The 14,636-nt window shown below is 45.0% G+C and overlaps 1 protein-coding gene across 5 annotated transcripts in view; it reads left to right on the top strand.

Annotated features, from left to right (window-relative positions):
- The window catches only part of PLCB4 (phospholipase C beta 4), a 176,996-nt gene that overhangs the window by 135,490 nt on the left and 26,870 nt on the right, over window positions 1–14,636 (top strand). For all 5 annotated transcript variants that reach the window (XM_059468217.1, XM_059468215.1, XM_059468216.1 and 2 more), the window contains 7 exons: window positions 1,745–1,886; window positions 2,542–2,626; window positions 3,029–3,153; window positions 5,054–5,105; window positions 7,358–7,460; window positions 9,059–9,223; window positions 11,835–12,039. In XM_059468217.1, coding sequence (XP_059324200.1) covers window positions 1,745–1,886; window positions 2,542–2,626; window positions 3,029–3,153; window positions 5,054–5,105; window positions 7,358–7,460; window positions 9,059–9,223; window positions 11,835–12,039 — 877 coding nt within the window. The remainder of the gene's footprint in view (window positions 1–1,744; window positions 1,887–2,541; window positions 2,627–3,028; window positions 3,154–5,053; window positions 5,106–7,357; window positions 7,461–9,058; window positions 9,224–11,834; window positions 12,040–14,636) is intronic.

Genomic DNA, 14,636 nt, shown 5'->3' with positions numbered 1-14,636 from the left:
AGTGATGCAGTCACAGGGCTGCACCTGCAGGGTGCCATTGCCTGGCACTGAGGCATCACAGCCCTGGGGCTCCCTTTTCCCTGGGGCTCCTTTGCCTGGAGGTGTGGATGGATCAAGGCAGTAAAATGAGATTCGCTGTTCTGAGCAGTCAAAGCAGGCACTTTAGGAGCCCTGGGTTTTAGGAGGTGGGTGCTCAGTTCTGCCTGAGTTCATGGCCTTTCACAAGTTAAGACACTGAAAAGAACTGGTTTCAGTGGGTAAATCTGGCCTGAATTTGACCTAAGCTCTATAACCAGCTATTGACCTAGTAACAAAGAAAAAAGCCTGTTTTCTACTAACACAGGGATGTGCAGTGGGCATATCTTGGGATCACATCTGTGAAACCTCAGTGTGCACACATTTCTGAAAAGCAGTTGGGTTGAGCCCTGATGATCAGCATTAAAATGTGGTGTCAGTTTGATTTCATGGGCTGCTGGAAGTGTAATTCAGTCCAAAATGCACATACAACAATACGTACCTGGGCTCATTCTGCTAGCTCAGTCACTCTGTGCAGCCACAAAACTGTGTTCCCTTGACTATAATCATCTCACAGCAAGGCATAAGTGGTTCCAGTTCACATGGGTTTCATTCTTGGGATGTGCCTGCCCTGCCTGGCAGGCAGAGGTCCATCACTCTGGTAAGTGGGCTCACTTTTCCTTTGCTCTGCCCCCTCAGGGAGTGAAAGAGCTGCAGCAGTGCAGGGTCTGTGAGCTGCATTTCCTCCAAGCCCAGAAAGGGCCTGGCACAGCTTCCTCTTCCTGTATTTCCTGAGTCAGTGATGGGGAGAGCTTCTGCCAAGCCCTGAGCTGCAGGCTGGGTGTCTGAATACACTGTACTTCCCAGCAGAAGGTCACTGCCAGCCTACAGGCACATGTTTTTGTAGAACAACCAAAGATGCATGTGTGGGAAAAACATGATGAATTTGCAGAGACTGTTTAGCTTGATAGAATTTTTTTTTCTTTTTTAACTTCAGTGAAAAGAATGTGTTTCAAACTGGTTTAGGGAAAGGCAAATACTGGACAGAGAGAGCCAGTTAAGAAATGCCTCCTGATGTGGGTTTCTAGCAGATGAGATACTTGTAGGAAACTCTAAGTTCAGTTACAAATAAAGTGCATATTTATATAGGTGATGGATTCAGGATTTTATCAGTTGAAGTGGGTAGGAATAGGAACTTGGTACCATGTCTCTTGTCTTGTGACACCTGTTTGTCCAGTGAAGGCCGTGGTTCCATATTTTTGTTTGCTTCTGTTAGGAAAGATTGATAGTGGAACCCATTTGTGTTTTCATGGTGAGGAAGTTCTACTGAGTGCCAAGTACACACAGTTTCTATCAGAAAATGCTTATTAGATCACAGGTTTTGGAATTTATTTGACAAAGATGGATCATTACCTCCCAGCATTGTTCAGGCTGTTGGAATATTTATCTTATATCTCAGTGTTACCCTACTAACTTCATGTAATATTTACCCACTGCTTAGGAGCTTTTCTATCATCAGCCCTCTTGCATGCATCCTATAACATTGACAGTCCTATATCAGCAAGGAAACAAATTTTAATTTGTGACACTAAACTTCCACTTTTCCTGTATTAATTTGCACTGTCTTTAACCTTCTGCAGATTTGGCTATGATTTTGTCCCACCTTTGAAAAACCCAGCAGCGGTGTTTGCAGACAGAATTGTGATTGTTCTTTTTAATGTGTTTCCAGGGTTTAGTAACTGTGGAAGATGAACAAGCGTGGATGGCATCTTACAAATATGTAGGTGCCACAACCAATATACATCCATATTTATCAACAATGGTCAACTATGCTCAGCCTGTAAAATTTCAAGGTTTCGATGTAGCAGAAGGTAACATAAAAGGTTGAATGAAATACAAGTATTTGCTTAACCTAGGTAGTTTTTTAATCTCTACATTTCCTGAATTTAGAAATAAGGGCATAAGACTTTAGTAGTTTAATGACCATCATCAGTATGTTTGTAGACCTGTTTCCTTGGATGTGAAGTTAGCATGTAATTCCATTAGTCATCCACACGGAGTCACTCAGTTACTGGGAGAATAGAAGCTGTTGAGGTTGGTTCTATTCCGTGGGCCTTCCCAACTGAAATGCTTTTTTTAGTTCATCTCTCTTTGCAGTTAGGTGAGCACAGCTGTCACTGTGGGCAGCAGTGAGCTGATACTGCACACCAGACAATTTATCATGTTGGTTTGCCTTATCTACCACACAGCGCAGGCTCTGAATAACAATGTTGTCCTAAACAAAAAAGGAAAATGTTGTTGATTTCCCAAGGAGAGAAACAGAGCAGCGAGTCAGAAATACTATGAAATTTCTCATCACTGTAATTTGATTCTATGAAATTTCTTATCACTATAATTTGATTCTATGAGTAATAGATAATGGGGAAAGAGACCAAAAACTGTTGTGTCCTGCTGTTATGGTGCATGATTTTGAATGTGATTCATCATTACAGAGGTGTTTTAAAATGTCTTGTCTTTTCTTTCTAGAACGTAATATTCACCATAACATGTCCTCCTTCAACGAGTCTGTCGGGCTGGGCTATTTGAAGACTCATGCCATTGAGTTTGTGAAGTATCCTTTCACCTCCTCACCCCACCTTCCTAGCAATCGTAAAACAAACCAGCGCACCTTTCTGCAGTTAGTGTTTAGTCTACAAAGGGAAAGGGGGCATTTCTCCTACCTCATGCAAGGAGTGATGGTGAGATTTGATAGTGAGATTTGGAGACTCATGCCACTGAGTTTGTGAAGTATCCTTTGACCTCCTCATCCCACTTTCCTGCCAGTGCTAAAACAAAGCAGTGCACCTTTCTACATTTAGTGCCACATGTCTACAGAGGGAAAGGGGAAGTGCCTCACTAAGTAGAAATAGTGAGAGTAACAAGAGGAGTGTTTTGGTGTTGCAATGCTGGAGGTTGCAGGCCATGCCTCTGCACCTGTGTGGTGTTTGTTTGATTTCCTTGATGGATTCCCCAGCTACAACAAGCGGCAGATGAGTCGGATTTACCCCAAGGGGGGCCGTGTGGACTCCAGTAATTACATGCCGCAGATTTTCTGGAACGCTGGCTGCCAGATGGTCTCACTGAACTATCAGACCCCAGGTAGGCAGGGTGACCCTCCCTCCTAAAGAATGGCCTGGGCAGTGGCTGTCAGCCAGATGCTGTGGATTTGCTGCTGGCATTTCTGCAGGAAGCAGACATATGGCTGAATAATGCAGCGGGGTGGGAGCACGGGAGCATGAGACAGAGCAATAAAAACAACCATGCACAGAAGGAAAATTCAGTCCTTTTATGGAAAAAAAATGGAGTGCTGCATCTTCCCGCTGAAATGGCTTTTATTAATAAAAAGTGTTAATTACAGGGAAATCAGTGTTTTCATAAAACACAGCTCTGGCACAGCTGGGTGCATGTCTGCAAAGCAAGGATGGAGTGCACTGATTAAGATGGTAAAAAGTAATGACTGTGTGACAAATGCATTTCTAGACCAGTGGTTGGGAAGTGTCAGCAGTCATGTGCTCAGGTCTGAGATCCCAGCTGAGAGAATGATGCCAGGGAATGGAAATGCCTCTCCACAGGGTGATCTGAGAGGAGATGTATGTTCCTGTTCAGTGAAGGTGTGAGTACAGCAGGGCAGGCTGTCTGTTGTTTCCATTGGCTTTGTTAATTCATCTAGGAATGTCTTCAGTCAGATATATAACAGGCCCATTTCCCATTGCCTTTCTCTGGCTGTGGCAGTGCTTTTGTGCTCATTTGCCCCTCCCTGAAGAGTGTCTTTGGTACAGCAGACACTCCTCTTGGTCATCCCCTGAGTTCTGTCCTGCAAAGCTGTGCCCCAGGCTCAGCAGCCAAGGAGGCAGGAGAGAGGATACGCTGGAATCTGCTGCTTGTAGAGCACTCCAGTGGGCATGCCAGGGAGGCTGGAGCAGAAACACAAACCTCACTCTGCTCCCAGCACTGCCTCTGCCCACTGCATGTCATTCCCAACCCCTTTAAATTGCACATTAACAGTAGTAGCTGTCTAAGTGGAAGTGAGCAGCTTTCCTGTGTTGCTCCCCTGTGATCCAGCTGTGCTGTCAAGATGATGTGGAAATAAAAGTTACAGCTGCCCAGTAACTCCAGTAATAACTGGTATGGGCATAAGACAGTCTTGTATTTTGTATAACAGAGCAGGTTTTGCTGCCTTTGAAGGTACAGTCAGTTTGGCAGGAGAAATACTGTTTTGTTGCTAAAGCAGGAGGTTGTATTCTTGTGTCAGTAGAAAGCTGCAGGAAAACATTTCATTCTTTACAAAGTTCTGGAGCGGGTTGGATAGCGGGAGATTGTTCCATGTTCATGATCTTCCCCTACCAGTGCTGTAACAGTGCACTCACTAAAACTCACGTGCTTGCAAATGTTGGAACTAAGCAGTGCTGCTGTGATCTTTGTGCTTTCTTGGTGTGGTATTTTATTCAGCTAAGTCCTCAGAAAAGCAGTGGGACGTGCACCTCACCTTCTTTGAGACATCAGGCTGCAGGCAGCTTCATCAGAGCTGGCTGTCATTGTGATGGAGTGCATTCCTCAAGGATGTCTCCTCTAGTATATCTGTTATTCTGAGGTTATTTGCACTGTTAAAGCTCCTGCTTCCCTCTGTTATTCACAGTGATCTGCAGAAATGTGGATGCCAATCTGCACTGTAGATACCAAAGGGTAGATGATGGAAATCCCATCCCAGGCACTTGGCATGTCCACAGTTGTTACTTCCCTGCCTCCCAAGTGTGTTTGAATTCAGGAAAATACTGTTTCCTGAGCCCAGCATGGACTTCAGCATGCTTGGTAAAGCTGTTACTCCTGTGAAAAAATATGAAGTTTTCCCGTTGCTTCCTATTATTTCTTAAATGTGGGGTTTTATATGCATTAAATTTTTATTTAAACTTATTATTCTGGAAAACCAGTCTTATTTTCTGATCTAGTTCATGATGTGCATTATTCAGCAGGAAAGTGAGTAGATTCTCTCTCTTGGCAGATCTAGCAATGCAGCTGAATCAAGGGAAGTTTGAGTACAATGGATCGTGCGGGTGAGTGATGTGATTTAAACTGTTGGCACTATGCATCAGCGTCCTTTACTAAGGTTTTAATAAGATTTTGTCACTATTAATTATGTGTTACAAAAGGAGAATGGGATGCTAGGTGAGGAGTAGAAATCAGCAGAGGTCAGGGAGCATTCTCCCCCACAAGGAGGTATTCTAATGAAGATGCTTTTAATTATGCCCAGTTTTCAAATGAGATCCAAGAGGCATTGTGTTCATATTATGAAGATCATGAATGCTGTACACAGTTATTCAAATCCATCTCCACCTTCTGTTCTCAGCCTTTCTTTGAAGATGTGCCTCAGAGTGGAGATTCATTGCACAGTTCACAGAATTGCCAAATTTACTTGGACAAGTGGAATCTGAATGCATAGGGAACATATTTCTAATCTGTGCACTCTTAATTGGAGCACAGATTTCACAGAGAATCCTGAAGTGTTTCATTTAAGTTCTTGCTCATGATTTTTGTATGACAAAGGATGTTCAGGGGATGCTGATAGATTTTTCTCAAATGTTGATAGACCTTAATAGGATAGACTGGTCATTAGCATCAGGAGAAAAGGAGAAGCTTAATGAATCACAGGAAATGACAGTCCAGAAACACATCAGAATCTGCACACTCTTCCTGGGAAGGAGCTGCTCTTTTACTGCTGCAGATCTTACTCAGAAAGAAAGTCTGGTGGATGGAGCTTGGTACAATTGTTCATTTGGGGAATGGCACAGAGTGCTTGGCCATGCCATGCCTTCATTGCAGCTGTGAGCACTCCAGGAGAGGCTCTTGGCTTTCACAAAGTGCACTCTCTGTCATTTCAATCAAAACCACAAGAACAGAAGAAAACGAAAGCTTTCTTATGGCAGAGTTTGGTTCCTTTCTTCTTGGACCCACCAGCTTAGTAAAATAGCACCTGCTTACTTTTGCCAAATTCTCTGAAGGACAGGCAGAATTACCAACTAAATTCCTGGGTTCTTCCATCAGTGCTTTGATAATAATGTAGTGGTAATGCATGGTAATGTTTTGATATGCATTGTAAATGTGGTGGTGTTTCAGTCACAAGGGAAATGAAAAACTGAGCATTTCCTTCTGCCTGTACTCCTCTTTTCTGATTTGCACCTTTCATGCTGATCAAACAAGGTCATTTCAGCATTTCTTATTGCAGCAGGCTGAAAACAGAGGCTAAGGAGAGTTAGTTCCCTTCTGCCCCAACCTGCCTTAAATTAACCGAATATTAAGAAATCACTTTTCTAATGGAAGAAAAATATTTTTAATGGAAGAAAAAAGAGTAATATTGCTTCCAAACAGAAGCAGTGTTATTAAGAAATGGATGAAAGCACTGACATTCTTTCCACTGGAATTTTTCTAGCATTTTTTAATCCCTGAATTCTGTCTAGGCCTTTATCATATTGTGTACCAGTGATTCACTAGAGGCTAAGGGTGGGTAAAAATTCATCTTCAAGCAGCTTTGTCTGTCAGGGTTGCAGAATTAGCAAGATTTTTCCAGTTGCACATTTTCTTCCATGAGTTGAAGAGAATGTCTGTAATGTGCAGCCTTTCTGCAGTGATCAACTGCTGTTTCATTTTGGTGGCAGATCCTTGGGTTTTGGTGCACCAGAGCACAAATTGGCTTCATTGATATGATGATGCAGTGTGAGGTCCTCAGGGAGGCATTGTGAGTGTTATTGTGGTGGTACCTTTCGTGCTGCTATAATTAACAATCTGTCAGCACTGACATTATCAGTTGTTTCCCCCAAGGTTTCATAACCACCATGAAAAAATCAGCTTCAAGCTGAAATTTAGTGTACAAGTCTTGAACCATAAGGAGCTGCTTTATCTGGAAAAATAACATTGAAAAATCCCTCTGTGCTTTTCCCAAGTGTTAAAGAATTAAATCAAATGAGAGCATCTGTGTTTTACTACATGGTGACTCCCTGTATTTTTTAACTGTATTGTTCAGTTGTTTTGAAATGTCCTTGATTATATTACATTTATTTGTATCTTATAATCACAGATTGATTTAATATCTCTGTAGCTGGTTAATCAAAGTTAAAACTAGTGTTTACCTATGTTCCAGACAACTGTAATACTTTCTTTTACTTCCTCACACTTGCAGCTGGAATGAGTTTGTATTTTACACTGCTTAGGAGAGCTCATTGTTTAAGGGCAGAACATCCATTTCATAGGTATTTAATACCAATTTAATTTCCAAACAAGGATAATTTTCTCTTTTTGCCCTTGCCATAAGGTACCTACTAAAGCCAGATTTCATGCGGCGACCAGACCGGACATTCGACCCGTTCTCTGAAACTCCTGTGGATGGTGTTATTGCTGCAACGTGCTCTGTGCAGGTAAGGCAGCACAGACAGCTGCCAGCACACCCAAAGCACACTTAGAATCACCAGAAATTGCATATATGCACTCAATGTGCTTGGACTGGGCAGATTTCAGCACATTGGTTATTTTTCTTTTCTTTTTTAATATTGCTGGCTAAGATGCCTTTGTTTCCTTGATCTGAGTGGAGTATGATAGAATTGGAAATGATGTGTTATTGCTCATGGTGGTGTTCTGACACAATGGTCTTTGTGAAATCCATGAGCCCACACAAACACATAAAGGAATGAAGTTCCTTCCCATGCACAATGTGAAATTGCACAGCCTCACTTGTCCCCACAGAGCAGGGAGGAGTCTGGGCACACAGGGACAGGATATCTTCAGAATGAATGTAGGAAATGGTTGGTGTGAGGCCGGCCCTTACTCTGGAGCTATCTGTGAGTAACCAAGTCCATAAAGCTCCTGCTGCAGTTCTACAGCACGGTCAGTGCCCAGTTCTGGGAGGGGGCTGACAATTGTAAAACCTGCTTGGTGAGCAAAAGGCTTCAGCTTTCAGTTAGCATTTTCCATGGGCTGTATTTCAATTTCACACCCTCGCTGGCCAAGCATTCCTCATGCATTCCAGATGTGGAACTAAGCTCCATTTGCACCTCTAGTAGAATAAGCACGTTTAATTAATGTTGTGTTCCTTAAATGGTAATCAAAGCACAGCCCCTCCAAGAAGGAAGTGGGATCAGATGGTTCCTAGGTCATGCATTTTGACAGTTACCTTTCTTTTGTGACTAAAACTAGTGTAAAATTCCATGCAAATTTTGTAATTAAGGAGTTGAATGGAGCAAAAGCCAGCAATGATACCCTCAACCACAAAACTTTTCAGATCTGTTATCCAGAGTGTTCCCCAGAAGGATGTTATGTCACGCAAAGAACAGGATCTGGAATTAGCTTAGTTCTGTGAAATCATGTTTCAGTCTTTGTCTTCCCCCCTTGATTGTAGTAATGAAAACATTAGCTGTATTTTTAGATAACAGATCATCTTGGTGAAATAAAAATTTTCTCTGGAGTAATCACTTGCTGTGGCTAGATTAATCTTTACTTGGAGTGAAATGGCAACAGACCTTCATATCTCTAACAATACTGAGGAATCCTGTGGGGTTTTGGTTTTTCACTTTTGAAGCATCCTGCACTTTCCAAACACATAATATGGAGTCAGACTGACACGTGATTAGCTTCAAACCTTCACCTGAGTGAAAACAGAGCAAGAGTTTCCTTTTACCTCTTGTGCTCAAGATGTATCATATCAAAAAGTGCTTTTGAGCAGAGTGTTAGAAGTTGTGGAATAGCAGTGCCAGCTCTGGTTGTTCCATTCAGTGTTTTCCTGCCGTGGATGCATCTGTGAGGCACTGCTGGCAGTGCCATTTCAGGTGAAGTTGTATTTCCATGTCTGACCACAGGAGCTTTCCCAAGGAGGTGCAGTTTGAAATGCACCCTTTGCACACGAGGAACTAAACGCGTGTCAGCTGTAAACCATCTCTCAGAGCAATGTCAGTGAGAAATGACCCCCATTTTGCACGTGCCTGCCCTGCAGTGCCTTTCTCTCTGCGCTGCTGTGTTGCAGGTGATCTCTGGGCAGTTCCTGTCAGACAAGAAGATTGGCACCTACGTGGAGGTGGACATGTACGGGCTGCCCACGGACACCATCCGCAAGGAGTTCCGCACGCGCATGGTGATGAACAACGGCCTGAACCCCGTGTACAACGAGGAGTCCTTTGTCTTCAGGAAGGTAGGGTGGCATCTGTGCAGGGCCCTGCTGTGCCCTGCCCCCTGAGCCAGCCCTCCCTGCTCACCCAGACGAGTGCTGCTCCACGGCCAGGCTTCTAGGGCCCCGGGTGCTGCTGTGAACGTGGAAAGCTGAGGGCAGCTTTCAGGAGCCTGCTTGGTTTCGCCTTGTTTTGGTTCTGCTTTCTTTTTGGTTCTGCTTTGGTTTTATTTTTCTAACGGATAACCTCTGTAGCTATCACATGATTTTTTTGTTGTTTTTGTTTCCATTTGGCTTTTTCCTCCCCTTTGCTTCCTCCTCCCACTTGGAGGTAGGCACCTCCTCTGTGACCATGCCTGTGTTCAAGGTATGCAGTCTGCTCAGAGTGAGCCCCGCTGGCGGACACCATCATTCCCTGGAGATTCCTTCTTCCCTGCCCTGGCAGTGGCTGCTATCTTGCACTGTTCCTTCAGCCCAGAGGGCAGGTGAGATGCTGCATCCAAAGCTAAGGTCAATGTCATTACATGGAAAAGTTGGAAGGGTGCTGTGTTCCTCAGGCGTGTTGCCAGCTCCCTCCTTCAGTGGTCCATGTGCATCATGTGCCTTTTTTATTTTTTTATTTTTTTCCAATACTGAAAGAAAAAACAACCCTTTTTTTCTTGGCATGGGGGATTTAAAGAGAGAGACCATTTGTCCGTGTTCAGTTTTTATTTCTCAGTCCTTATATATATATGATACATATATATATATATATTTATTTTCTTTTTCTTCTGTTGCCTGGAGTTTCATCCAGACTACATGTGTTACAGTGCTGTCTTGGATAACATCTGTTTTGCTTACACCTGTTTTGTTGTCATGCAGAATTGTTGCTCTTTTATTCCAAAGTTCAGACTTGTAGTCCAAATGTCAGACTTTTTGCTGAGTGGTGATAGCTCTTCACACTTGGATATATTACACACTTAATCTGCTTTCCTAACAGCGCAGCCAGTTTTTGAGAGAAATTGAGTTGATGCAAGAGTTTTTTATGAGCTCATATTGTGGAAGGAATGTGACTCCAGGTGCTTTTCTCTGTGTGAGGAGCACAGGGAAGATGCTGATGTACAGGCCATGTGCTGCCCATGGCTTGCTGGCCGTGTGACCAGCAGCTGCTGCTGTCTGATTTCTTACATCAAAAGGGCCAGAAATTCCAGTGCAGCCCGTGTGCTGGGACATGGGCACAGAGACTTGAGGCCAGTATTTCTCATTACTGCTCTCCAGTGAGCAATCCCATGGTCACAGGCTCTCTTGAACTTGTAGGTCAGCCAAGAGATTATTTTTCTCTACCTCAGGCCCTTATCATAGCTAGCAGTGTAATCAGCACCCACTGGAGATCCAGCAGGTGAGTGATTCCTCCAGCTGGAGATGCTGATGGCATGGGGTGCACTGTGCTAAAACATCATGAGAGGGTGCAAGTCCTAGCAGGATACCACAGAACAAATTAATGCAGAGGGAACAATAAACTCAGTCCCCATCGTGGCAAATCTGTGTCAAAGAGCATCATGTAATGAAAGATGTGCTGATCTGTGCCCTGTAGGGGGGAGATCTCACCTGCCCTGCTTGGGTTGCAGGGTTATGCTCAGGCTGATGCTTAACCCCACACAGTCGTTCTCAGGTACTGCGTTTGATTGTTCTCCTGTCACGTTTTCTCATATTTATTTTAATTAAGATAAGGTTTCAGTCTCTCTGACCTGGGTTCTGTGTTGTCCCTCTGTTGTGTGAGGGGAGGAGGGAGCAGTGCTGCTCGTGGCCTGTGCTGGGAGGGCTGAGCTGTAGTTGAGCAGAGCAGGATATCCATGAGCTGCTGCCATGGTTCAGAGACCAAGAGCAGCCTTTATTTGTGCCCCCTGAGAAGGCTGAGAAGGTGTAAGGGAGCAGGCAGGCACAGCTCCCTGAGCTCTTCCCCTGTGTCCCACAGTGCTGGGGAGTAGCCCCAGGCAGGGAAGGGGGGAAATCTGTCCCAGTGTGTGGTTGGGGTGGGCTGGGCTGGCAGAGGAGCTGCACTCTGCTGTCTGCCTGCTCCTCAGTGCTGCATGCCCAGAGGCAGCCCCTGTGCTGCAGGGAGGGCAGGGGGTCTCTGATCTCTGTTCCCTGTCCCTGTCCTGTCAGCCCAGCTGGGCAGGGGCAGGAGGCTGAGCATCCCTGCTCCCGTGCATGCCTTGAGCCATGTGCTGAGTGCAGCACAGCCTGCAGCAGCTCACACATCCCCAGCAGCCTGTGCTTGCACTCTCCTTGCCCTTTTGGATGCATCCCAAATCCCATCTCTCTGTCATAATTCCTCCTGATCCAGCACTGCCTGCCCTTTGGTTGCTGCTGGATCTGTCATTTCCTATGCAATATTTACCTGCCTTCTTATCAGTCTCCAGTAATGAGAAACAAACACGCAGAGTATTTAGCTGGTGTAACTGTGAGCTGCAGGATTTACATAGCCTGAAATGTACCCGTTATTTAGGGTGAAAAAAGCTTTTCTAGGAAGATTTCATTTGGATGCCTGGGCTCTTGCAATGCTGGCAGTCTCTGGCACCGAGTTCGCGCACGGGAGGCGGGGAGGAGCTGCTCTGTCAGTGCCATGACATGTCTGTGCTCTGTGGCTTTCCAGGTTATCCTGCCTGACCTTGCTGTGCTGAGGATAGCCGTGTATGATGACAACAACAAGCTGATTGGGCAGAGGATCCTGCCTCTGGACGGGCTGCAGGCAGGTTACAGACACATTTCCCTGCGCAACGAGGGCAACAAGCCCCTCTCCCTTCCCACCGTGTTCTGCAACATTGTGCTCAAAACCTACGTGCCTGATGGGTTTGGAGGTGAGAGCAGCCTTGGGCTCGCTGTGCTGTGGCTCTGGAGTGTTGCTGTGCAAGCCCTGAAGTGCTCCCTGTGCCAGCCAGAGCACACGTGCAGTGCTGCAGGATGGGGAGGTTCAGGATCCCTAACTTTCTGTAACTCCTTGGGATCTCTGCATGTTGAGGGGACAAATCTGCTTTCTGACCAAGTGCCTGTGTCTGTTGATGATAAAAGCATTGGTGTACTAAAACAAGAAAATAATGTGGAAAAAAGCTACTACTACTAAGGTCAATTTGATTTTTCTCTGTTGACAATTTAGAGTCTTTTATTTTATTGCATATTGTCTGACATAAATATCTGTACATACATCTGGTTAGGATGTACTTTATCTATATTGATTGGTCTATAAGTATTAAAAAATACATGCAGAAACATAGTTTCTTTCAAACAAAGCCAATTCTGTATTCTTGGGAAAATTGGCGTATTTTTGTAAAAGGCCAGTGAAATAATTCAGCATCCAGAACCTCTCTGCATTTTTCTATCCTGATTTTACATGTCTTTAGTGTGGTTTAATTGTTTTTGGGCTCTCAGGAAGTTAATTTCACGTGAGCATTTCCATGATGAGGCTGGCAGAGCTGTGGTCACTTACGCTGAGCAGTGGCCAATTGCCACGCGTGTGTGGGAGCACAGAGCTGAGAGTAATCATTGCACCACTAAAACCTGTGTAATGCCTGAGTTCCCCCTGCCAGAAAGGGCTTCCGCACCCCAGATGAAATTTGCTTGTGCACTGGACAATGCATGAACCATTTCAAACTGTAAAGCAGGAATTGCATAGAATGCTGGAGCTCTGACTCTGCAGCAATTACCTCAGGGGTTACTGATGAAACATATTGATCAAACTAGTGTTTTTCTCTTCACAAAACCTGTTTCAAACCTGCAGCCATGTAAAGAATGGCTGCACTTCTCTGAGTGATTTCCACTGTAGAAACTGGAGGAAGGGAAGGTTGACCTAACTTGTCTTCAAGTCTGTGTTTGCTGGTGCTTATCCAGGCTTTAAAAAATTAACAGGCTGAGACTTCAGTAACAACATTTCATGGAAAAAAGGTGTTACAGGAGCATCTGTGTTCTTCACATGTGGAATCCTGGTTTCTGCAAGTCAGCTGGAGGTGTGCCAGGGGCCCTGGAGCACCACCATGCCATTGTGCAGCACGTTTCATCCCCAGTATTTAACTGCAGGGACTTTGTCTCCAGAGAAATGTGAGCTTCTGCCCAAACTTGAGATTCTCAAGGGTAATTGACCCATCAGTCTAAGAGACATGTTTAAGTGTGCCCTTTAATTCTTACCTGAACTGAGGCTGTTGGCAGCAAATGACTCAGTTGAAATATTTTCTCAGCCAAGGATGTGCTTCTGATTTGGGATTGATGTTCTGTGGCACCAGACTTTTCCTAAGGACAGAATTTAAACTTAGCACTGAGTTCCATGTGGCTTGAGCTGCTGAGCGTGCTGGAACCACTAGGAGAAAATATTTGTTTAATTATTTTTTTAAACTGCATTCTGCACTTGCAGATGGGAAAGACTTGTTTTCCAAAGAGAATTTCAGCACCAGTTTAGAGTTTGCACATTGTGTGCTGCAGTGTCAGCAGTGCTGTGAGTGGTTTATTTGATAAGGTGGGAAAGCACTGCTACCCTCAGTAAGAGTGTTGGTGCAGTACAATGCTGCTGGAAGGGAGGGCTGGTGGCTGTGGTTTGCTGTCAGCATGGCAGAAGCAGCCTGTGCATGAGCAGGAGCTCAGTGAGCTCAGTTCTGGCTCTGCTCTCCCTCCCAGACAGGCTGCATGTGCCTCCTGTGTTTCCCTCCTTGGTACAGAGCAGCAGCATGCTGAACACCTGGCAGTCACTTCTGACACCCAGGTGCAATCAGTCATTAGTGTTCTGCTGCCGTGGGGGTTTAATTACTTATCTTCAGTGAGCTGCTCATTGTTTTATGAGCCATCACTAGGATCTCCGGGGTTGTTTCAGCAAACCTGTAGGAAGGTAGAGCTCAAGTCACTAGCTGCCTACTTTCTTTCTTCTTTCCTTTTTGTCTTTTTAACCTGTATGAGTAAGATTTAAAATGTGCCCCGAATAATAACTAGAAAAGGTGATGCATTGTAGGCTTTCAAAGATGTGCTTTCCTTTTTTATTTTATAGCTTTGCAATTTCTTGTGGTTTATTTGCATCAGCCCCTCTGTTCCCAATAAAACCACAATAATGGCACAAACTGATGCAAATGGAGCAGCGTTGTACACATTTCTGTCCTGGAGCTGTGCAGTGAGTAAGCCTGGCTGTCAGGTTCATGGTGGGTGCCCTGTGCAGTGAGTGTCAGAGCTGTGGGTTTGATTGCAGCTCCCACCCCAGCTCACCGCCCTGGGACTGGGGACAGGAGCAGGGCACAGGGAGGCTCAGCTCCCCAGCCCCCCAGCAGGGCTGAGCCTGGGCATGTGCTGGGGTGGTTCCTGGCACAGCCCACCGTGGGCATCCTCACCTGGCAGCTCCTGCCTTCAGCTTCCAGTGAAACTGGGACGTTTCCAGCACGGTGCTGCCAGGGCGGCCCTGCCTCTGCACTGCCAAGGACAGGAG

Source organism: Ammospiza nelsoni, chromosome 3 (genome assembly GCF_027579445.1).
Source record: "Ammospiza nelsoni isolate bAmmNel1 chromosome 3, bAmmNel1.pri, whole genome shotgun sequence".
NCBI classification, from domain to species: Eukaryota; Metazoa; Chordata; class Aves; order Passeriformes; family Passerellidae; genus Ammospiza; species Ammospiza nelsoni.
This window is presented reverse-complemented; position numbering and strand designations above follow the sequence as displayed.